Source organism: Cannabis sativa, chromosome 6 (genome assembly GCF_029168945.1).
Source record: "Cannabis sativa cultivar Pink pepper isolate KNU-18-1 chromosome 6, ASM2916894v1, whole genome shotgun sequence".
In the NCBI taxonomy this organism is placed as follows: Eukaryota; Viridiplantae; Streptophyta; class Magnoliopsida; order Rosales; family Cannabaceae; genus Cannabis; species Cannabis sativa.
In genome coordinates, this window is record NC_083606.1 from 62,693,826 (window position 1) to 62,719,596 (window position 25,771).

Genomic DNA, 25,771 nt, shown 5'->3' on the forward strand with positions numbered 1-25,771 from the left:
ACTACAAAATACACTATTTACGTCGGTCAACGCTACTATTCACAGCGTTGACCGACGTGAATAGTACTCAAATAATTGGGGCGTCACTTTAAAAATGACACTAATAATATGTTATTTGCGTCTTTTAGGTATATGACGCTAAAAACTAAACCGACGAAAAAAGTAGGAAATTTAAAAATTTATGTTTCATTTTGCGTCTGTTATTAAAACTCGTGGATTGTATTAGCGAGCTTTTAAAAACGACGCAAAATACATTAATAAAAGTTAATAACCGACGCAAAAAAAAAGTGAAATCCCTAAAACTAAAAAATGCAAAATCCTCGACCCTCTCTCTTCATATGATTCTCTTCAGCCGCATCTCCTCTTCAGCGCTCTCCCTAAACGCAAAACCCTTGCGATTCTCTTCAGCCGCATCTCCTCTTCAGACGACGGTGAGAATTCACCCTAACCACCTCCTCTTCAGTCGATTGGATGGTGGTCTGTGGTCTCTCTTCTCCCGTGAGTTCCTTCGTACAGCGTCCGGTGGTTTCTGTGTTCCTTCCCTCAAAGCCTCTAATGGTCAAAACCTCCCGTGAGCTCCTTCAGACGATTCGACGGTGGTATATTTCTATTCTTTAATTTATTCTCTTAACTCTCTATTTTAATTTGGGGGTACTATGTATTTGTTTCTCGGACCCATGATTCATGATTTGTTTTGGGTACAATCCTTCTTCTGATTTAAGTTCTTTATTGGAAAACATTTCTGATTTTTAAATCCCGTTATTGGAATAGGTGAGGCAGTCATCGGTGGTGGAGAAAAAAAGCTGCACAAGAAGAACCCAGTGGCCCACGATGGGAAAAATCGCAGAGCTCTTGGTGATATTGGGAATATGGTACCTGCTGCTAGAGGAGGAGTTGAAGGCAAACCTAATCACCCCATGACAAGGTTTTTCTCTCTTTCTCTCTGTACAACAATATGTGTTTGGTTTCTTAATGTGTTGTTTGTCTTTGCTAAGTTTTTATTTATATTTTCTTCAAGAGTTTTCATGTTTAATTATTTGCTAACGCTGAAGACGCTAGAGCTGCTGAGAAGAACAAGGTTAGTATTTTGATAAAAAATTTAATTTTTATAACAACTTTCTAGAGTTCTGGTAATTGATTTGGTATGCTCTTTTCAAACTATGCTATGCAGAAACAGATGGTGGTTCCTGATGATGGGAGAAGAATTGAGGCACTAGAGGCCAACAAAATTAATAAGATCGTTAATGTTAAGCCTAAGCCCATAGAGGCGATTGATCTATCCTCAAACACAGAGAAAGTCAAGAAGAAGCCTGAGAAGCCTTTGAACAACATGGAAAAAGAAGTAGAAGTTGGGGGAGGGGCCTTAAGAAAGAAAGCACCAACACTTACTCCAGTTCTTACTGCTAGAAGCAAGGTATATTTGAGCTTTCCCTTCTTTTCACAATTATTTGGTTGTATACGTTGATTATAGTAGTTTTGAGAAAGCCAAATTATGAATTTTACATGTGATCAATAGTTTGTATAATTTATTGGTTTCTACTTGGTTTGACTTCTAAGTTCTAATTTGTTCTTATTTATAGGCGCAGATAGTTGACATACATGCAACAGATGTAGACAACAAGCTGGAAAGACAAATCGATACGGTGGTATGAGAATTTCCTCCCTCTGCTCAAACGCCTTGTTGACTGCATAGCGTAATTGGATGCTATTTACATCACCTTTCTTTTCTTGCAACTTTAGTTGCATTCATCATTTATTACTTGTGTAGTATCATTATTCTATATTTTAGTTAGGGAACTACGTACTGGCATATTATAGTGAGACTGCATAGGTTGGTTTCTCCACACACCCTTTCCCTCATCTGAAATTCATAGGACACTGCCATCTCAATCCGAGCTCCTAAGATCTGTTCTTGTTGTTGATTTGGTTGGGTAACTAAAGTTGTTTTATAGCATCATAATTTAAATAACTTGTAAATAATCTTCTGTGATACTCCTACAATTACAATATGTTACTTAAATTATTAATGATGTCTTGGGGAAACAATATTGCTTTAGTAGCCATAGGTGATATGCCACCCTATTTTTGAAGTCACTCGTAGTCTTGAGCATTGTCTTTACCTTCTATCCCCATATAGGATGGTCAATTTGATAGTCTTTCTATCTTGTATTAAAATTTATTAGCAATTAGTAATTATATATTGACTTGAGATCAAACCATAGCAAGACCAAAAGGTGCTTTCTAGCTAGTGTAATTGATTGAAGGGGTAACTTTTTGCCATATACTTGCTCACTTTTTGTAAAGATTTATGTTGTTTATGGGTGTCGGAACCATCTTAATGTTATAATCTTGAGATCACAAGAATTTTAATTGGTGGATTCTTGAGCTTCCAGTTTTCATACACACGATTATGCAAGGCATTTGTGAGTGCTTGTACTCATATACTTGGGCTAGAGGGTACACCTGAAGGAGTAGAGGACCAAGGAAAGCTTACTCGAGTTGCAGTGGTATAAATTTGGAAGCCTTTCCCATCATTCTTTTATTGTCATATAGTACATACAAACATATTATTTGCACATTGATGTAGTGTACATTTTTTCTGTTTATCTATTATTACATGTACTTGTTTGAAATTTATTTATTTAAAGCTTAATTTTTTCACTTGATTATTTATTGTGATGCTGGCATTCCTTTTCTCCTTTCTCATTTGGAGGTAGAACTACAGTTTCCTATTGGCATAAACTCTGATCGGTTTGTTCGAGCTTTGAAAATTCCTGAAGTCCAGGAACACATGAAAGAACTGAAAGAAAGATTTGCTGGCAGGAAGGTAGACTAGCTGTAACTTTTGGTTTTATCTCATTAACAATATATGCGTTTGGCTTAAAATATATGCCTATTTATTTTAAGTCTATCTGTAGTTTGTTGTCTAATGTTATTTCAATCATATGATTATCATTAAATTTATCTCATCTTGATCAATTTTTAAATAATACAGTTGTTTATTATTGTATAATACAGATCAAAAGCTTACAAGACAAGTTCATGAGATTGTGGGACACATTAATGGGAGATTCGAAACTCTTACTGCTGTTCCCATACACCATCTGGTTTGTCTTTTTTATTTTTTTATTTTTTTATATATATATATATTAAAAATTAGAACTACTTTAAAGTGATATTACTTGTAATATTTAACATAAGCTTTTGGTAAATTGCTTGAGAAGGTTTCAAGTGATCTTCTTTGTTCTGTTTTGACTATCTTGAGACATTTTTGTTTAAAGAAGAATGAAACGTCTGAATTCAGGTCTTTCAAGCAACAAGTTTTGATTGATTTATGTTTAGAGACTAAAATTGAGTCAAATAATATTACATATATACATTTTTTTTGTCCTGCCCCTCATTCTTTGAACTTATTTTTCTAATGATATTGCTCAATGATTATGTCAAGAGCACTAAAACTTTCATGCATTGTGTGCTCTGTATGCTGCTACTGGTACTCATTTTTGTTCCGAGAACATAATTGAAAATCAACAATCATATACACACACAATGTTATTGGTATTGTGTGTTAGTTAATAGAATTGATTACTAATTTTATGGAAGTTTTAAAATTGTTATTTCAATTTTTTTTTGTATTATATATTTACTATTATATAGAATTATTTTAAAATTTAATAATGCATGTGGGAAAAATTGCATGAAAAATTGGCAATTTTCCCTTACTTATATTTGTGCTTCATTTTATAAGCGACGCAATAGGTAAAAAATAATGTATTTTCGTAATAGATATGACATTTTTTAACCGACGTAATAAGTTTTTTGTGACAGTTTTCAAATGCCATAAATAATTTAGCGTCATTTCTAAACTGACGCAGAAGATAAAATAGAAAAGTAAATATTTTGCGTCGGTTTATAAATGTAGAAAATTATTTTTTGCGTCGTTTTAAAAATGACGCTAATTAAAAAGTATTTGCGACTACGGTATATACGTCGGTTTTTTAAACCGACGTAAATTCTTTAAATGACACTTAAAAAGCGACGAGAATTATACTTTTTGTAGTAGTGCGCGGTCTTCTCACTGTGCCTTTTCCAAACGGCGTCTCAAGCGGCGACTTTCCATTTCATAAGTTCTTTCTCCCACAGATTGGGCACCCCCACAGTTGAGCTCTTCATCCCCCGCCTCAGGATTTTGTCCACTCCCACGCTGAGTTCTCCTCAAGCGTGTTGTCCTCGTACTAGGACCAACGTCGGGTTGTGTTCTCTGGGGACGTGTGGTCCGAGCACTAGGACCATCCTTAGGTTGGGCCTCCTAGAACGGGTAGTCCTTCTGGACGGCGAATTAGTTGATCTTCATGTGGGGTGTTAATATTCTCTGGGTTTTTTAGCCATAAAAGAGAAGGTTTTTTTTTTCTAAAAGAGGGGAAGGCTTTTTCTGAGTTTTTTTAGAGGCTCTCAATGAAAGCACCAAATTGTTAACATAGATTTTCGTTAACCAAATTTGAGCCTCACGAATATGATTCAACGCAGAAATAAAAATAAAGTTGTAGAAAAATAAAATAAGAACACCAGGTTTTTTACGTGATTTTGCAGTTAAAATCTTGCATAGTCCACGAGTCAATCTTATTCAGATTTCTGAGTATGTTCTTTTTTCAGGGCCTCTCGCGTAAGAGTTTCTTTTCCGTCCCTTTTTCTTGAGATTGTCTCCCACTATTTATAATTGCATAGTGACAGTTAATTACAAGGTTGACCAAAATGTAATTACAGTTATCATCCCTTAAATCGTGGGATCTGATTACATATTACAAAATGTAAACGTGGTGCATGATTTTAAAAGTCATACAGCTGTGATTTTCCCGCTTTTACTAGGTCAGAAATATCGTGTATTAAACACGTCTTTAATTGTTGATTCTGGAGATGTCTCGATAAAAACTTGATTGTAGTGATCCCAATGGCGAGCTGGAACCATTCTTCTATCCGAGATCGACAACATACGGCGATCGTGGATATAAGGAAATCTATAGACTTGCCAGGGTTGTGAGTCTAACTTCCGTTAGCTGGATAAAACTATAGGAAGTTTTCTCGTAGCGAGATGGCTGTCTCGTATTATTGTACTCCGAGCTGGTTCGACATTTATACTTAGTCTGCTTGTTTGTGAGCTGAGGTATGTGTTATTCTTCTCTGGTACCTCGCTATTCTTTTTTTAGCCACATATGATTTCTCATTAATACTCTAAGTACCAGTTCGTACATTGATTCCTCGCCTAAGACTTTACAGTCAGTGGGTTGCAAATATACTCTAGTACTTACGCAATTAATGAGTTATTCCATAAAAAGATACGGTACCGATTCACATTCTCTTTATCTTGACACGTGTCCTCCAGCCGAATTTCGGGTATGATACTTGCAAGTGATGATAAAAGTTTCCTATATAAGGTGAATAATTCACATCTCAAATTATTATTTTAAGATAAATAATGTGATACATATAATTTTAATTAATTAGAGTGTATCTACAACATCTTTGATTAAATAAAATTATGTATTATTCATCTCATGTTAATTTTATCTTTAAGTGTGATAAATTCAACTCAAATCAACATCTGTAAAATGACCTGGAATGAGAATAAATTAAGAACATTCATTTGCTTCTATTTTTAGAAGCCTAATGTATGTCTAAGAGTTTCAATAAGACTTTGTATTGCATTTATTTCAAGATTATTAAGTGGTATCAGAATATCTAAAGTTAAGACCATTTTATTTTTTCATACAAAGTGATGAGATATCTTCAAGATACGAAATATTATATTTATACATATTTTATTGAGATGAATTGACATTCTGGAAATATAGTTAACTTATTAGATTCCAACGTACTTAACTAGCTATAATCAACATTTGATTACGCCCTTAAGTTAATTGTTATTTCTATTATAAAAGTCACATTCATTTATTATTTTCAAGATACAAATATATAGTGTATTGTAGAGTTTTATACTAGGCCTAGACTTTAGATTTATATTTCAGGCTATTAGAAAAGTTTTGCAATCTTCTGGCAGAAATTTCTTGTTGAAGCTAGCAGCTTATCAACATTAAGTATTTAGCTATAAAGAGGCGTGATAAGTGGTCAATAAGCATGCAATTCCTGAATTGGGTGATCACATATCCTTGACTAAATGAATGTCGCAACACAAATTTAAGGATCGTAAACTAAATATGAGATTCAGTTAGCCCTTATATATGCAGTTTTTAGTTGTACAACTAAAATTATTCAATGAAACTCTAATTTTGATATTTTTTTTATATTCATGTGTACCTTAATTTTATTTGAGAAAATTATCTTTAGAGGACCAGGATAAACATAAGATTTAGGATTTATTTGCTTAATTATATTTGCCACGTAAAGTACATTGTTATATAATGAATACATTGTAATACATGACAAATAATACTCCCCATATAAAGAGAATCTATTTCTATGATTCATATGTTTATTGTATAATGAGGAACATTTGATTTACTTGGTAAATCTAAATACTGACCGAATGAAAGAATATTAGAATATTTTTATATTAAGCATAAATCATTTAATTAATTTTTAGGTGTATGAAATATTTTATATTCATTATAATTGATTTCAAATCAATTATTTAATAAATATAAGTATTCTATGACCAGTTTTTGATTCACCAATTAATTTTTTTAATTGATTGTCAGAATATTCTAACAATTAATTGTGGTAAATACCTCGATGTAAGGTCTTATCTATATAAATATAGGACCTCGCCTTTTGTGAAACAGAATAAATCTATCTAAAAAGAGTAGAAAGAGTTTGGAAGCCCAATTACCCATTAATAAGTTTTCTTTTTCTTTGTAAATTCAAAACTTATGTGGAATTGAAACTCAAAAAACCAATAATTGGAGGTATTTTTTGATCATTTAGTTATATCATGTATATATGTTTAATTGTGTATTTTCATACACAATTATATATACTTCATATTTAACATAGAGTTTCTAACATTATAAATACTATTAGAGAGCTATGAAAGAAAATAAAAATTTAAAATAAAAACAAAATTATAATACGAGTAATTAATTACATTAACTCTACAACAAAATTAAACGAAAACCCTTTATCTATTATCACATTATGATAATAATTCAGTTTCACTATGAAATGATTAATAACAAAATATCAGTTATTCGAAATCTACAACTATATAGAAAATGGAATGGTACACATATTGTATGAAATCCTTTCAATTTTTCTTTAATTAATTAATTATATGAAAATGTACTATATATAGTATATTTTATTTGAGATATTCTCTATATATATAGCTAGCATGTTGTCAAGGTGTTTGACGAATTGCCTTACCGTTGGAGGAGATATTGTTTTCAAGCACCCAATTATTTGTAGAAGACCCATTTCCACTACTATGATCTCCATCTTTATTATTATTATTATTAGGATTATTATTATGCTCAAAAGTACTCGATGATGATCCAACAATCGTATTATTATTATGGTTGCTTTGTTGATCTTTGTTCATTAGAGATGTAATAGCAGCCGCTACAGCAACTCTAAACTTGGGATCCGAAGCTATGGCCGACGTCACATTCTCGGCCATAGATGTCGTCTTTTCCTCTCCTCCTCCTCTTTCTCCTTGCCACGAGCCCTCGTTCAATGCTCCCGAGGACGGCCTAGTACTGTTCGGAATAGTATTCCAAGAAAAATTGTTATTATTGGGTGGCTGATGATGAAGTGAAGGTAATGGGAATTGTGGGGTGTTAGTAATATTGTTTGTGAGGTCAAGAACTATTCCTTTGGAAGGGTCATTATTAATATTAGGGTTAAGAGTTCTAAAGGTTGATGATGATGATGAGGAGGAGGAGGAGTTGAAATGAGACATCATAGGGTTGTTTATGAGCATATGATGAGTGTAGTTGGAGGTAGTAGTGTGGTTAGAGTAAAGGTTATTTGGTGATGATGAATCTAGTAACATATAAGAAGATGCCCCATGGCCAGCAGATGTGGTTGAAGCCATGGCTGTTGCACCCACTGGGAGTGGATGGTTGTGTGTTCCTTCATATGTTGTTATAAGTATGGACATGTCTTCTAAGCACCTTTGCACCTGCGTACATATAAAGATTAATTAATTAATAAGATATATAAATAAATAATTTAGTAATAATATGCATATAAAAAGATCTGTGACAATTAATTCACCAAGTCATGAACTGTGCTTTAAATAATGATGAGAAATAATAATATTGTTTCTTATGATTTGACCAAGTTTCTAAGATTTAGAAAAGATTTGGATCCTATCCTTAATATATATAATAATCTATTATAGTAATTTAAAGGGACTAACATATACATATAAATATATGATATGATCAATGCTATTGCTAGCCCAATTAATTAAATAAAAATGGAAATTCAATTAATTTAACACAAGAACATGGAAAGTAGTGTTTGGTTTCAAGCAAAAAAAAACATTATGTAAGAAACCATGGTTAATTAATTAGCTCTCAAAATTAAGTAATTCATGATCGATCTTATAATTAATGGTATATAATCATGATAATCCAAACACTTTCCAATCCCATTAAGTACATTATTAAGTATATATATGTATATGAGTGTAAATATATGTATATTATTACCTGTTTTCTGACTGGACATCCTGGAGCTACAGTGCATCGATAGTAAGCTCTGGGGCAAGGGTTTCCTTTAGCTATTTTTTGACCATATTTTCTCCACTGACAACCATCATTCATCTAAACAATATAAACATATATATATATATATATATATTAGTTAATTAAAAGTACTATTAATTCTTTCACATGCATAGGAAATAATTTAATTTTTAAGATCAAAACATAATATTAATATAATATTTAGAAGCTAATAACAATAAAAAAACTCACTGTGGCAGCTTCACATCTTGCTCTTACAGAAACCCTAGCCTTTCTGTTAGGTGGGTTACCATTGGTGACGTGGTTAGTTATCCCAGCAATTTGGTGTTGATTATTATGATGATTATGATCAGTACTACTACTAGTTCTTTGAAGCAACTTGTTTTGCATTGCCAATAACGTGTTGTTGTTGTTGCTGTTATTATAACTTGTAAAACCACCATGATCGAGCATATGATCTTCTTGATCCTTCTTATTATTATGTTCTCCCTTATTCTGAGTAGTAGTACTTGTAGTGCTCGATTGTAGCCTCAGTGACAACCCTAATTCATGACTGTCTTCCTCAACCGTCGATGCCGGCGCCGGCGATGGAGACTTACGTTTATTTGAAAGTAGTACTGTAGTAGTAGTAGTACCACTAGTTTTTTGTTGAGTAGTCTCATGATGTAGAGAAAGGAAAGCTAATGTATCCTATATAAATGTAGGGAAAATTATGTATGAGTAATCAAAATATGTATAAATATAAATTGGAAATTTTTTTGATGAGAGGATCAGTTTTGCTCCAATAATATAGGTTATATGGAGAAATTATTAACTATTTTATTTTATGATGTGCAAGATTTTAGTTATATTTACAAAAAATAAAATTTAAATATTTTAATTGTACATACATATTTTATTTTACACAGGTGCAACAAACTATTTTAAACTTTATTTTTTTTTCACCATATAGTATTCTAATGCATATATTATGATTACAATATACAACTTCATATAAAAAAAAAAACATTGAGGTATAATTTTATAAAGAAAAAATAAGATCACACCCCTGCAACAAAAGCAAGAGTGATGCTCCATGTATATACCTTCAATAATTTAATATATAAGGGTACTAATATATATGCGTACCTGCTTTTTAATATTATTAGGGTTGTTTTGCTGAATAGAGGCGAATTTAATTTGAAGCTCGTAATAATCTTTCATCGTCTTTTCGACCACTTTTCTCAGTACAATGTTTTCTTCTTTCATGCGGTTCATTTCCATTTGTAGCTTCGATAACTGTTATAAAAGAGATCAGTTACATATATCTATTCAATATAAAATATGGCTATATAACAGAATTCTAAATTTATTGGTTGACTTTTTTAAAAATGCATAATAAATATACTCTAGTACTGTGTTAGAAACCCCGAAATGTTTTGGCAAATTTCAGATCCCAAATCAAGATTTTATTACTTCTATATAGAAAGAATTAGATATACAGTTTAAACTCTAATTTGGCATAGTGAACTATTAGAAAATTTTGAAAAAGTTACAATAAGTCTATTGTGTGATATTAGGATACTTCAATTAGGTGCTTGCTGCACCAATATATAACGAAATTTGGTGCATTGCATTAGACAATATAAATATACATATATATAATGAACTATATTTCGAACAAGAAGTATTTATATATATCCATATTTACATAAAATGTATATTGTAGCAGCCTATGAAAAAAAAAAGTTCAATATATCCAAAGTGATGAAAGTTGGTTGATCATGATCATAATCAATATATACCCAGGAATTCAAATCTTGAAAAGTATAGTGCTAAACCAACAACAAAAAAAAAAAAGTTGGGAGTAAATTAATATTGCAGATGACAAATTTAATGCTTGAGCTTTTAAGAGGACCTAATTACAGCATTCATCTGTTAAATATTCCAAACGCTAGATTAAATTCCTCAAAAAAAAGTTATATATAGTATACATATAAAAAAGATCAGTGCTATATATTATATAAAACGTACGAAACTACGAAGTTTCCTTAATTTGCTTTAGCTCAATTAAGAACTCGCTAGATAATTATTACACATGCAAAAAAGAATCAAATACATAAATATATTTCCCTACGAAAATATATAAATAAATTAATAAATAGCTTTTCTTTCTCTTTCTTGATCTACGGTGGTGATCGGTTCTATATCTTTTTGTAGTCACGAATTTGCAGTAATTAAGGTCAGTTCAGAGGTTTGCCTTATGAGACTTAATTTGATCTAATTGTCAATTTTTATGATAATTAATAACATCCTATATATTTCATATTTGCATCCATATATTGAAAACCGTACATACATAATTTTATGATTACTTCTTCTCAGAAGGAGCATAATTAAATTATTATGTACGTAAACTACACCAGAAATATACAATTAATTGGAAGCGTATACGTATATATTATCCTCCTTAAATAAAAAACAAATTAAGTATATGGACATGTATATATACATATGACGTACGTATATAAATATATATATGATTTCATGTACATGCACCGTGAAACTCATGAGGTATATATACAGAAAAATATACAGAACGCAAAAGATCAGTGAGAAATTAACGAGGATCCAGGTAGAAACTAATAATAAGTATTTATGTATTTATATATGTACACAATCTTATGAGACTTTTTGTCAATTTTACGATTTTGTATATGTATAAAAAGCCTATAAATAAATTATCAAATAATCTCAAAATACTATAGTTATTATATAAGAAAATATAATTTGTCATATTTAATGATCTCGATATATAAATAGATTTACATGCAAGAATTATGGCATAGCAGAAAGACAGGGAAAGATGGAAAGTTTTAGTAGCTATAGCAAAGGAGAATTATATATATATATATATATATTATAATATTATAGATTAAGTGCACATGATACGATGATGATGATAATAAATTGGAGTTAATAATAAAATTACTTATTAATTTACCTCTTGTGGCTTCATATTATTATTCTGTTGCAAGGATTCAACTACTGATGCCTCATCTTCTACTTCACCAGCTGCTTCTTTGCTATTACTATGCACTAGTTGCACTGTAATTGGCTCATCATCATCATCATCATCATCTTCATCATCTTCACCATTATCATGTAATTTTGATTCTTCTCTTTCTTCCACTAATTCTTCATCATCACCATTTTCTTGAGCTTTTCCTTCATGATCATCATCAATATCATCTTCTCTAGAATCAATTTTCAGTGATAAATTATAATCAATCTCCATAATATTGATCTCTTTGTCTTTTCCTTTTCCCATTTGAATTAGAAGAGATATCACAAATTTTATCAGAATCTCTCTTCTCTTTTAATTTCTCTTTTTCTTTCTCTCTCTTTATGTACTTATAGCTTAGAAACGCTACTTTTGAGGCACCAAAGTCAATTCCCTCGTCTCAACGATGCATATAAATTTAGATACACATCTATTGTCTGACTTTAAATATTGTACTAATGCACTTAATTAAATAATTTGAAACAATAATAATTATTAGTTATTTAAACAATCGAAACTATATAGTAATTTAATCGTTACACCAATGACTTTGGGCAACTATACATTATTTTTTATTTACATATAGATTACATATATTTAATTTTAGCGTATAAGACTACATGATTACTCACCTTTTTTTATTGTAAATGCCAATATTATCCTTTGAAGTATATGTTTATCTAAAAAAAAGGTTATGTCATTTTGGCCTTTTCATAAATGTGTATAGTTGATAATTAATTATTCAATAGTTATTAATTAAGCCTTTAATGAACGTAAAATTTGTATACAGAGACCGGCTTAATCTATTAATAAAAATAACTTTTGTGTAGTTATATCGTATACTCTAAAATTAAATAATAAAAATCGTTAATATATATATAATTATTTAGGGTTTGGAAAGTCGTTTTAGGTTGGATAAAATAATAATATTTAACATACTACTGTTAATTGTAAAAATAAAGGACATAATATATAGCTGTCATATTATCATTGATCAATTTCTAGAGATAAGTTGAAATTCAGGTAATAAAGCGCGTTGGACTTAATTACCACAATTAGCATTGTTTAGTGCAAAGGAAAAAAGAAGAAGAAAAACTTAATTATAACAGAAAAGACAAAATTCAATGATTGAACTAATTTAACTCTCAAATTCTTCATAATAAAATAATTAATTCTTTTATAAGTACTCGTTAATATATATCCAGTTGGCTCTAGACTGCACAGACGGCAATATATATATATATATATATATATATATATAAATATATACATGAGTAGGTTAATGTTTCATCAATAACAGAATTTGTATGAATAATAATTTAGTATTAGAGAGCGGTCACTATTAATGTATACATATATGTATATTATATCCATATATTAGATCTCAGTATTCTGTTAGTGTAAGCAAACATATATATAAATATGAACATACATCTAAGTTGACTTCCTAAATGAAACATTAGTAATATTCATTATTATATGTTATATTTTCAGTGTATCATTAATCTAGATATGGTTGTTAAAAAGTGAGATGTTTATGTCATTATATGTATGTATATATATAGAAATCTTTCCATATCTATAATATATATAATTTTAGAGAGGATGTGTTTTTCTTTTTCTTAATTTCAATGCTAGCTCGCGTTTGAATAAATTCTCTAATAGCAAATTAATAAGGATTTCTAATTCAAAATCAATCAGTAAAAGTCTGAGATATAAATGTATTAATGTAATTCTCATATATATATTTTGTAGAATGCTACTCTTCTATTATATATTCCATATTAATCTTTTGTGTGGATATGTTATAGCTATGTATTTTCATCAATATATTAAATTAGAAAAAACAAAAGGCAGTGGTGATAAATGATTTAAAAAGCTTGAAGAGAATCTGTATTTATTAGTTTTGATACATATGGATATATATAGTGATTTTTAATCCAATATTATAATGGTAGTTTTTGGTGTTGTAGTGGTAACTATATATATGTATCACGTGATGATATTATTATATATATATATATAGAATTATATATTATTGCATCTAAGTAATTAATTACTGATTAGTTTTTTTTTTTTAATAAACTATGGATAGAATTAGAATGTAACTATATATGTTTAAGGGATACCTATTTTATTGTACATAATTAATTTTAATTTTAATTTTTTTAATACATTAAGAAAAGAAAAAAAATGAGCATAAGCAAGAGGTTCACCTTGTCCTTTCATTGGATCAGCCACTTGGAGAGTGTCATAATGATTGAGCCTATTATATTTCTTATTTATTATTATTTGAATAATGAGATTTTTATGTCTTGAAATTTATTGAAAAATCATTAGCTAATAATTATTTATAAGTGGATTTTGTTAAATGTTTATTTGCTTTGGAAACCTATGATACTTGACATTTTTTTTTTTATGTTTGGCAGTTAGTGGCTTAGACTCTTAGTTGAAATTATTGTTATAGTATTTAAATTTTACTGTTAGTACTTTATGGTACTTTTGGTAATATTTTTTAATTAATTTTTATTTTTTTTTATTTAGTAAATTAAAAATATTATAAAAAATCATGTTCTATAAAATTATATTTTCATTTTTTTAATTTTTTTTAATTGAGAATTAAAATTTTGAAATAAAGAAAATTACTTTGACAATTTTTTAAACAACTTTTAGTTTTCATAATTAATATTTTGGACTCCGACCCCAACTTATACCTTGGGACCCATACCCAAATCCCGACTAAGACCCACACTCCGAACTGAACCCTGACTTGGACCTCAGACTCTGAACCCCTAACCCTGTGCCCAAACCCGGACCCGGATATCCTAGACCCGAACTTGGACCAGGACCCTGACCCTAGTCCCGGTCCTGAACCCAGATCCAAGCACCCAAACCCCGACCTAGACCTCAGACCTCGGACACCAACTCTGACCCCGACCCGTACCTCAAACCCCAGACCCCAACCCCAAACTCTGACCTGGACTTGAACCTCAAACCCAATCTCGAACCCTAACTCCAACCTAGACCTCGACCCTAACCCTGACCCGAGATCCAAAAATAGAGTCGAATCTCCAAACTCGATCCCGGTCCTGGACCCAGACCCAGACCCGGACCCAGATTTGACCCAACTTAAATAAAATTAATAAAATGAAAATAAAAATAAAATTTATAGGACACATTTTTATTTTTTGTTATTAATTTTTTTTTTTTTTTAAAAAAAAGTGTATGGTTATAGAGTATATTTTTTTTAAGAAAAAAAATTAAAAACAATTGTATTACTAAATATCCCCTTAATATATATGCTATATATATATTTACATAATAAATTTTGAATGTTTTACCTATTAATAAATATTTATATTTTCTCACTATAAATAATAATAACTAATTAATAATAGTTTTGATCTTAATTGGCCGAATTGAACCCAAAATATAGTTGGGCAAAAGATCTTAATAATAGTTGAAATACAAGGTCAATGTTATATATTTTTCAATATTGACAATCAAATGAATTAGATATATAACAAACAGCAAATTGCAAAGTAGGCAATCAATTCCACCTTAAAGCCTTATTATTATGCTTATAAAATATATACATAAGCCATGTCTCTAGCTATAGCTAAATTATAATTAATTATGGTGACGTTTGGTAACACTTTTGTTTTCTAATTTTTTAATCCCAAAATGAAAGTAAAATATTTGTTTTTAAAAATTTTGCTTTTGAAAAACAAAAATGCGTTCTGTAACCACTTTTGTTTTTCAATTTTAAAAACAGAAAACAAAAGTGTGTTCTGTAAAGTTCATTTTTATTTTTATTTTTTGATTTTATTTACGTCGGGTCTAGGTCCGGGGTCGGATTTGGGTTCAAGTCAGAGGTCGGGTTCAGCGCCAGGACCGTGGGGGGATTTGGGTCCGGGTCATGATCGAAGTCCAAGATATTGATTAAGAAAAAAAAACTGTTTAAAAAAATATTGAAAGTAATTTTTTTTTTTGTTTTTAAAATTTTGATTCTCAATTAAAAAATTGAAAAGTAAAAACTGTTTTATAGAACATGTTTTTGAAAAATATTTTCACTTTTTCAATTTTAAAAACAAAAAACTGATTAAAAAAGTGTTACCAAACGGCACCTATATGTTTAATTTGTTGTTTTCTTTTTTCCTTCTCTGTTTATATATTATATATATGTCATGAATTAGAATTTCATTGAAGAGGAATTAGGCAATAGTTGCTGTCACTCTTTAATTAAATATGTTTCATATGCATACACACATATACATTATTTAATATTACAAATGGAATGGATCTTTAGGATAATTAGATATTGATATAAATTTAGTTACATTTAGAAAGAAAAGAAAAAAGAGGAATGGTCACATTAATAAGACCAATAGAGAGAGAGAGAAAGAAAATGGTCCAAGCATAGAGTAGGGAGGAAACGGCGCCGGAGCCATTTCTCATGCTACCATCATGCACATATAAATACTCTAATTCAGCCTAAATTAGACGATAATTAATGAAAGCAATATCATATAATCATGTGTATATATAATAATTAATTAACTTATATTAATTATATATATACACACACATTTGAATCTTCTTTATTAGGGATAAAACTCATAACGATTATTAAATTTAAATGACCGTAGTTGGAAACAATTTCTCGCATGCATATACAAATATGGTGGAGATACGACATTAACAAAATCTAATTTATATATGATTTTATTATATATATACTTATGTATTAATATTAAACATATATATAATATATTTTTAATAATTTTTTTTAGCAAAATGTTTCAACCATTACACCAAAAGTAATGAAACTCAAAAAGGAAAGAGGGAGAATGCATTACTCATCAACTAGTAATAAGTTTTGAATACAATTTAGAAATTCCGACCACTAAATAGTACTAGACGCCGTAAGAGCGACTTAGCTACGTGTAGGCAACAACATTAAAATTTCTAAAACAATATAAAAAACAAATAGCTTTAAAACTATTACAAAGATTACACCGATTTCATCCAATACAAGACCCAAAGAGGAAATTAGAAAAACTTTGGTTCACCAGTACTTTTGTACAATATTCAAGCAATCCATTTCAAAGATAATATTATCATACCCAAAGAAATGACATTGGACCATTGCATTTTGAAACGCCAAAGCCTATGCCACTTCAGGATGAATACAACTTTTTAGGCACCAAACAACAGAAGCAAGAATAGTACCCAACACTATAAGAAATGTCACTTTTGCCAGCACATTGTTGTGCTGGCAAAATGAAATCTAGTTTTGATGTGTTAGCAAAAGGTGTTGACAAATCAATGTTGGTATTAGAACTTTTTTCGGTGCAAAATAAAAAGCGCTGCCAAAAATAATTTTTCCTAGCACGTAAATGCACTGGTAAAAGTTAGATTTTTGCCCCTGCAAATGTGCAATGGTAAAATTTTAATCTTTTTGCCAGCATAGTTTGCGAGATGCGCTGGTAAAAGTGACATTTCTTGTAGTACAAATTATCACGCGCCACCATATCAATGCCACTACAAGCACATGTTTTATCTATAGCGGCATCACTGGTAACCTTGATAGAGCCAGATAAATGGAGGAGACCATTTCAAAACAACCTCATAAGAAGGAAAAGAGACTGCCTGTCCCAAAGAGAGAGAAAGCCCAGACCGAGCCCGACTATGTTGGAAGTTTCGAAAAAATTCATGGGCCCAATTCACCACCATATCAGGAGGCTATTTAAAGCTATCATGCTCTATTTTATTTCTCTTGAACCAGATACGCCACAAAAATGACCATAACTAATTCAATTTATCCTTCGACAAAGGATAATTAATATTATGAATAAAGTTAAAAAAATATGTATGAGTGGAAAAAGAGTTATCCAGATCAAAATCGCAAAGTTTTCTACAAGCCATTAAAGTTGGGCATCCCCAAAAGGAATGATAAGTAGCCTCTTCATGGAGCTCGCAAAGAGGACAAAGGCCATCAAATAAAAGACCATGACTAGCCAAATCAATCTTCGTAGGAATCCAATAAAAGGATGCTTCCCAAACAAATAATTTCACTTATGGAGGGATATTAAGGGTCTAAATTTTATTCCACCTACCTGAGTACCTCCTAGAGGGAGAAGCACGACCCAAGCCCTTTGTACGAAGAGCCATCCAGTAACCACTCTTGATAGAGTACCAACAAAACTTTTTAAAATTCCAAATGAGTTTGTCATCCTGTTTTGAGAAGGGCCAAAGAATGGATAAGATAGCTTCTACTTCATTAGGAATGAAGATACCATGAACCAAACCTAAATCTCAGTCCCCTAAAGCCTCATGTAACAGAGAAACTTTGCTACCTTCACCAAAAAAATGAGGAGCCAGCACCAAAGATGGAGACGCCGAGTGGACCCAAAAGTCAGAATATATATGAATAGTATGCCCATTGCCAACCCTCCAAACTGCTCCAGAGTCAAAAAGCACCTTACCCCATTAAATGTTTTTCCACACAAAAGAGCCTTACTTGGACCGAACTATATCACCAAAATTTTGGTTCCTAAAATATAAACCTTTTAGAACCCAGGCAACCAAAGAGATAGGGACATTGTAGATCCTAATTGCTTGCTTCGCAAGAAGAGCTTGGTTAAACAAATGCAAGTCTCTGAAACCCATACCACCATCTTCTTTATGTAGGCACAATTTCTCTCAAGTACACCAGTGGATTTTTTTTTCACATCATCCCCCCACCAAAAACAGTCACACATCCTATGAACATTCTTCATAAAATGTTTAGGAAGTTTAAACAAGTTCATAGTATATGTAGGGATGGACTAAATTACAACCTTGATCAAAACTTTTTTATCCATCATGAAAAACAATTTGAATTTCTAGCTATTAAGCTTTTTCCAAATTTTGTCCTGGACAGAGTTGAACAAGCTTGCTTTGTTATGGCCCGCAAATAGGGGAGACCCAGGTATGTCTCATGACAAATTACTCTGACAACTTCCAATAAGGCTACCAATCTTTATCTCTCAAGGGTCGAAACATTGGGACTGAAGCACACTGTTGATTTCACAAAGTTGACCAGTTACTCCGAAGCTTCACCATACCAACTCAGAAGTTGCTTGAATCTCAAGCAATACACTTCTGAAGCATCAAAAAAGAAGACGTTATCGTCAGCAAACAAGAGATGAGAGATCATCGGACCATTTCTCCTATAAGGAAAACCAAATAGTAAACTATCGTTACAATCGCGTTTCACCAAACCAGATAAACCCTCTGCACAATGAAAGAACAAGTAAGGAGGCATGGGGTCCTCTTGTCTAAGACCACGATGGGGAGTAATAGAACCAATAGCCTCCCCATTCAAGAGAATAGAGTATTCCACTAAAGAGACGCAATCAAGGACTTTTCTAACCCAATCCACATGAAACCCAAGCTTCAACGTGATTCTCTCAAGAAATTTCCATTACACTCTATCATAGGCTTTGGACATGTCAAGTTTAATTTCATAGAACCCATCACCCCTCTTTTTCTTCTTTAAAGCATTAACACTCAAAACCAATGAGAGTATTATCAATGATCAAATGCCTTTGGAAGAACGCACTTTACTCGAGATTATATGGCCAAGGACTTCCCGCATTCGAATAGTCATAGACTTTGTAATAATTTCATAAAAAATATTACAAAGACTAATTGAGCAAAAATTAACAGCTCGAACATGGTTATCAACTTTAGGAATCAAACAAATAAGAGTTTTATTAATACATTTCAAGCTTGATTCCCCATTCATGAAAGCAAGTGTCACTGCAACAATGTCTGAACCACTTCGTGCCAATTCTTTTGATAAAAACCATAAATGAAACTGTCCACCCCCAGGCTTTTAGACGTATCCATTTGAAAATGAACTTTGTCACAAAAAATTTACGAGTGAAACGTTAAATTCATTTCCAAAAAAATCTTTAAAGGAATACCGATGCTAACACCCTTGCAAAGGGATCCTCTTAGGGATGATCTGAAGTAAATAAAGTAGAAAAATAATGCACAACCACCTCACCAATATTGGTTTGACTCGAAAACTCTTTACTTGCCCCATTCAAAATTTTAGATACAATTTGCTCGTCTACCAAAAGTACAGTACTTGCAAAAGTAGATAGAATTTTGATCTCCGAACTTAAGCCAATCATTCTTAGCTCGAGAAGCTCTATAAAGCATATGAAGTTCTTTTTTAATCTTGCATAGATCCTCACAACTAATATTTTTAATAAATTTTTTTATTTATCATAGAACATATGGGATTTTATTTTTGAATATAAGTATGGTAGAAAAATAAAATAAAATAAATAATTATTTTAGTAATTAAGATTTTTTCTCCTTAAGTATAACAAAAATTAAATTTAATAAAAATATCGTTTTGTTTAGCTAACCATAAATAATTAAAATTAGATAGCTCCCAAGATGGAGGTTTTGGTGTAAGAACATAGTTCAAACAAGAAATAAAAGTTATTAAGACAAAAAGTGGTGATGACATAATAATTCATATATATCAATATAAATAAAGAAATTAAAAAATTTGCAATATATTAATTCACATGTGAACACATGTATACGAGTACTAGTAAACGGACACTAGTATATTTTATATATTATCACACATTATTTATATAGTTTCATATTTTAAAAGACAACAAAAGATGATAAAGAATAATGCTAATATTTTGCCCTAGATGAGTATTTGGAAACATACATAGTTGAAGTATGTTTTGAGGTGACCGAGGACCAATCACTTCTAGGAGATGGTGACTAAAAAGAATATATAAACAAGTGAAAAGAGTTGACCCGACATAGGTTAAGCCTATTTTATTTTTTATTAATTAGTTATTTATTTTGTTTAATTGAATTGTTTTTTTTTTAATTATTATTTTCCTTTAACTTGACCTTCTCTTCTGCATTTTCCTATGGTGATGGAAAATTAAATGCCATGATGGGGTTTGCACATGGAGGCTGCGGATCATCATCATCATCACACTAAAAATCTAATTAACTACCTAACAACAACTTACTAATAAAGCCTAATATTACTACTACTTAATTAAACAAGCTAATTAATTTAATGTCTTTGATAGTCTCTAGTTCTATAGTACAGGATTAGGAATAGGAGTATAGTAGTATTGGCCATTGGAACATGTTAATTGGGTCTTTTTGAGCCTAATTTTTCTCCACAAAGGGTGTTATTAAATGACTCAAAACTTGACACTATACCACACACTATAGCATTGAGGAAGACAACAAAAAGATAGCTATGTAGAAAAATTTATAGTTAATTATTAGTATTAATATTCTAACTGCAATATTATATCGTCTTAATATCAAATTAGAATGCAAGTGATAGTTAGATTGAAACTAAATTTATAATTTCTAGACATTATTTATTTATTTTTAATCTCAAACGTATAATTAAACATATCATCGTCATAATATTCACTATAAAAAATTGCTACATTTAGTAACAATTTTTTAATCACAACATAAAATTTTTCTGAATAAATATGACTTTTAGTCACAATAAAAAGTTATTTATGATTAAAACATAACACTTAATACAACTAACTTAGTTTTATTCAAAACAAATATTGTGACTAAAAATACATTTAGTCACAACAAATTGTAATTTTTGTGACTAATACTTTTTGTTACGGACTTTTTAGTCATAACATAAAATTGATAATTCATAATTAATCACAATTTTTTTAAATGAAAATTTTTTATAGTGATTATTTCTTTCCTTTTGATAAATAAGTAATTTTCGTATTCACTTCAAAATTCATTATTAGAACAAAACGGCAAAGGCAAACAAAAATTACAAAGCTCCAACGAGCAAACCTGCACAAGATCTTGATCTTTTTTTAAAAAAATTCTTTAACTTCATGTACTGTAATTTACTACAAATAATATAAATAACGTTCTTTACGATTACTGAAAACTGTATGGTCCCATAAAACTCTATTTTCGCCCTGCCAAACAAAAATAGACCAAAGCAGATATTATACTAATGAAAATCCGCCTTTCGAGAACTAATTCCTTTTCAGTAACCAATTTAACAAGCCTTTAAGATCACACCCTGTATAAGCTAAGCCACTTCAAATTTTTATTTCCTTACGGACACTACAAAGAATTTTACTTTTAATCACAATAAAATTTGTGATTAAAGATAAAAAGATTGGCTAATTATAAATTATTATTATTGTATTGTGATTAAAAAGTCCGTGGCTAAAAGTATTAGTTACAAAAATTACTATTTGTTGTGACTAAATCACTACTACAAAATTGGACTTTAGAGGCGGATTTTAAGGTCTTTCAGCGTCGGTTTTGGCGAAATTCGCTACCGACGCTGATCCGGGTGACGCTAAAGGGGTATGAAATAACCGTCGCCATAGGGACCCTATGGCGTCAGTTATTATGGGGTTTCCTAAAAAAAAAATTCAGCTTTAATTAATATATTTTTTTTACATTTATTAAAAATCTAAATTTATTTTTGTATTATTAATTAAATTAAATTAAAGCATAAGTAAAATAAAATTAAAAAGTTAAATAAATACAAATTTACATTGCTCTAAGTGTTTGTATATTAGATATTTTTTTATTAATATTTTATATTTTATAATATGTGTTTGTATTCTAGTATTTTAGTATCATTTTTATAATTTTTTAAGTTATGTTTTATATAATAATTAGTATATTGAATAATAAATAATGTGTAATATTTTAATTTTTATATAATTTAATATTTTTATACATTTAAATTTTATAATATGAGTTTGTATTTTTCTAGTATATTAGTATTATTTTTATAATTTTTTAAGTTATGTTTTGTATAATAATTAGTTTATTGAATAATAAAATAATGTGTAATATTTTAATTTTTATGTAATTTAATATTTTTATACATTTAAATTTTATAATATGGGTTTGTATTTTTCTAGTATATTATTATTATTTTTATAATTTTTTAAGTTATGTTTTGTATAATAATTAGTATATTATCCCAATATTTTTGTATTTTTTTTAGCTTACTATATCTATCCTTAACTCTCAACAATATCTATCATATGTATTAATATTATTCGAAAATTACTCTAAGTATTTAAGGATTATCTAAATATATATAAAAAATATTCTTATAAAAGTAAGTTAAAGAAAACATACATTATACCAAAAATTATGTACTTGACTTCCGATAAAGTCACTTTCGATAAAGTCACTTCCGATAAAATCCTATCAACCAAGTTTAAGAGAAACTAAAATCAAATATTATCCTAATTCTACCAAAATTTCGGCAGCATAACGGGTATAATTGAACGTTTCCAAAAAATTTAAACCTATTAATAATATTTTCCTAACACCATTAATAAACAAAATTTGAGAACCTTTCAAATATGAACTTTGACATTGATAATCATGCTACTAACACGAACATGTTTTGAGTCAAATATAAAGACCTACTAAGTATAATAAATGCATAGACACATCAATTAGATTATACAAGACAAGTGCCTAAAGTAACAAACAAAACAAATGTCACCTAATTTCACGAACATGTTTTGAGTCAAATATAAAGACCTACTAACACGAACATGTTTTGAGTCAAATATGAATGTGTTATGTCACCTAATTTCTTATAACTAGCGAGTAATAACTTAGTTATTTATGTTATGTACTTTTCCTTTAACATTTATGTTTTTTTATAATAAAATTTGATCCAAATTCTACCGAAATTTTGGCAGCATAACGGCTGTAATTGGACATTATCAATTTTTTTTAAAGTGCCTAAAGTAACAAACAAAACAAATATAACAATACAGAACAAAGAAACTAACATAAACAATACAAAATTTATCCACCCATCCGACCGCAGTACATGTATTCGCAAAACCTACTTCACTACGGATGAATATTTAAGATATTCAAACTCAACTAAGCATGCATTGATAATTAATTATACTAACAAAAGGTTAGCGGATGGATATACCTATTGTAAATCCGATCAATACCGAAATATGTCGACCCTCAAATATTAGCACACAACCTATAACATAATGCAATATACAACCAAATTAAAATTTTAATTATTAAATTACTTACTAGTTATTAAACAAAGTAGCAAGTTACTAGCTAGTTACTAATTTCCATAGTTAATTTTTTTAAAAATAACATATAAATATATATACATATATAATCAATTATATATTCACACTACCATTATTTTAAAAACTTTATCTCTAAACTAATTAAATTCTTACTACCTCTCATTCTCATTCACAACAAATAAATATACAATACAAATACACAAAATACACAAATAGTATATACACACAACATATATATAAACACATATTCAATAATAAAACACAAAATATATACATATATATTATATATCAAGTTAATAAATATTTACCTTATAAACGCAATCCGGCGATAAAATGCTACAAAAATCCGACCACCTCTAGAACACACACAATATAATATTAATAAAATAAAAATAAATTTAAAAAATTTACAAAAACGAAATAATACCAATGTACATAAATAAAATGAATAGAAAACATATTTATACCTTAATGGACGTTGAGACTCAATGTTTTCTCCGCTAAAATCGGTGGCCGGAGTTATACCCACCACCTTTATTTATAATAGGTTTGGTTTGGTATATAGAAGGGAAAAAACTAAACTTTTTTACAGTATAGGTTTAGGTATAGAAAATAGAAGATTTTAAGACAAAAATGGGGTAAAATGGTTAAGAAATGAGGGAGAATAAGGTTGTTTTAGTGGTGGTTGGCGAGGTTTTTTTCGTGGGTTTGGGGCTGCTGTGGGTGGTTGTTCTTCGTGTTCAGCAAGGTGTGAAATGAGAAAGTGAGGAAGACAAAGCACAAAGGGTCTGATATATAACCCTATGGCGTCAGTTATTGGGTATTACCGACGCCATAGGTGCCACGTGTCGAATAAAGGTGGCACCTATGGCGTCGGTTAATACCCAATAATTGACGCCATAGGGTTATTAACAAAACCCTGATTTCCCCCAACCCCCAACCGACGGCATAGATATATATACATTCTATACTTACGGTTTTTACCAAAAAACCGCCTCTAAATGTCAATGCAGATATTTTCACACCCTTTAGCTTCCCTTTTTATAAATTAGGTTGAAAAAAGGGAAGCTAAAGGCTTACATTGTAGTAGTGAATGTATTTTTAGTCACAATATTGGTTGTGACTAAAACTAAATTAGTGACAACTTGTAACTAAATACTATGTTTTAGTCACAAGTAACTTTTTGTTGTGACTAAAAGTCACATTTAGTCACAAAAAATTTATATTGTGACTAAAAAATTATCATTAAAAGTAGCAGTTTTTGTAGTGAGATTTTCCTGCTTGATCAACAAGAAATTAAGAAGTGGTTGTAGTTTTCAATAGCATTTCCACACAATAAACATTATGTATTTTGAGTCATTCCAAACCTTTAAAGTCTATCCCTAATGGGAAGCTTGCCAGGCAAAGTAAGCCAAGTGATGACTCCATGATTAACCACACTACATTTGTCCCAAATCATAGGAGACTTCCATCTATTAATCTGAAAATTCTACAACTTAAGACAGAGAGCCGAGATGGAGAAGTTATAAATTTTTGGAACTCACTGTGTGAAAACAACGTCTTGATTTTATCTTTAGTTTGCACTATATGCATATACCAACTATAGCATATGATAGAACTTCATTGTTCCACCAAGTTTATAAATACCTAATCCAATTCAATATTCAATGCACTATCTAATTCAATTCAATCCGCAAAGTATGGATATCAGCATTTGTGCAAATCGAATTGAGAAATTTAAAATTTACACTTGTGCAGATAGGATGTTGAACATTTATGTGCAAAAATAATCGATCTAATCTAATCCACACTTATTCATATATATTTAAAATATTACAAATGTATAATACATATGGTATATAGATATTTTAAAATTT

General features: G+C 30.0%; 2 protein-coding genes across 10 annotated transcripts; one reads left to right on the top strand and one right to left on the bottom strand.

Moving 5' to 3' along the window:
* Positions 1–284: 284 nt before the first annotated feature.
* Positions 285–3,317, top strand: LOC115695316 (uncharacterized). Of its 9 annotated transcripts, none has more exons than XM_061117361.1 (8): positions 285–599; positions 772–925; positions 1,019–1,078; positions 1,172–1,414; positions 1,581–1,646; positions 2,394–2,507; positions 2,714–2,827; positions 3,019–3,316. In XM_061117361.1, exons 4-8 carry the CDS (start codon positions 1,178–1,180, stop codon positions 3,151–3,153), a joined length of 666 nt encoding a protein of 221 aa, XP_060973344.1. In that variant the 5' UTR covers positions 285–599; positions 772–925; positions 1,019–1,078; positions 1,172–1,177; the 3' UTR covers positions 3,154–3,316. The 9 variants fall into 9 exon arrangements, 8 of the variants coding, with proteins under 8 accessions (XP_060973344.1, XP_060973343.1, XP_060973345.1 ...); XM_061117360.1 differs by having other exon boundaries at positions 1,053–1,078; XM_061117362.1 differs by lacking the exon at positions 1,019–1,078 and having other exon boundaries at positions 3,019–3,317.
* Positions 3,318–7,117: 3,800 nt separating this feature from the next.
* On the bottom strand, positions 7,118–12,179 carry LOC115725761 (probable WRKY transcription factor 9). The gene is made up of 5 exons (XM_030655368.2): positions 11,689–12,179; positions 9,834–9,983; positions 8,937–9,395; positions 8,670–8,783; positions 7,118–8,134 (listed from the first exon to the last, which is right to left on the bottom strand). Exons 1-5 carry the CDS (start codon positions 12,013–12,015, stop codon positions 7,352–7,354), a joined length of 1,833 nt encoding a protein of 610 aa, XP_030511228.1. The 5' UTR covers positions 12,016–12,179; the 3' UTR covers positions 7,118–7,351.
* Positions 12,180–25,771: the final 13,592 nt, after the last annotated feature.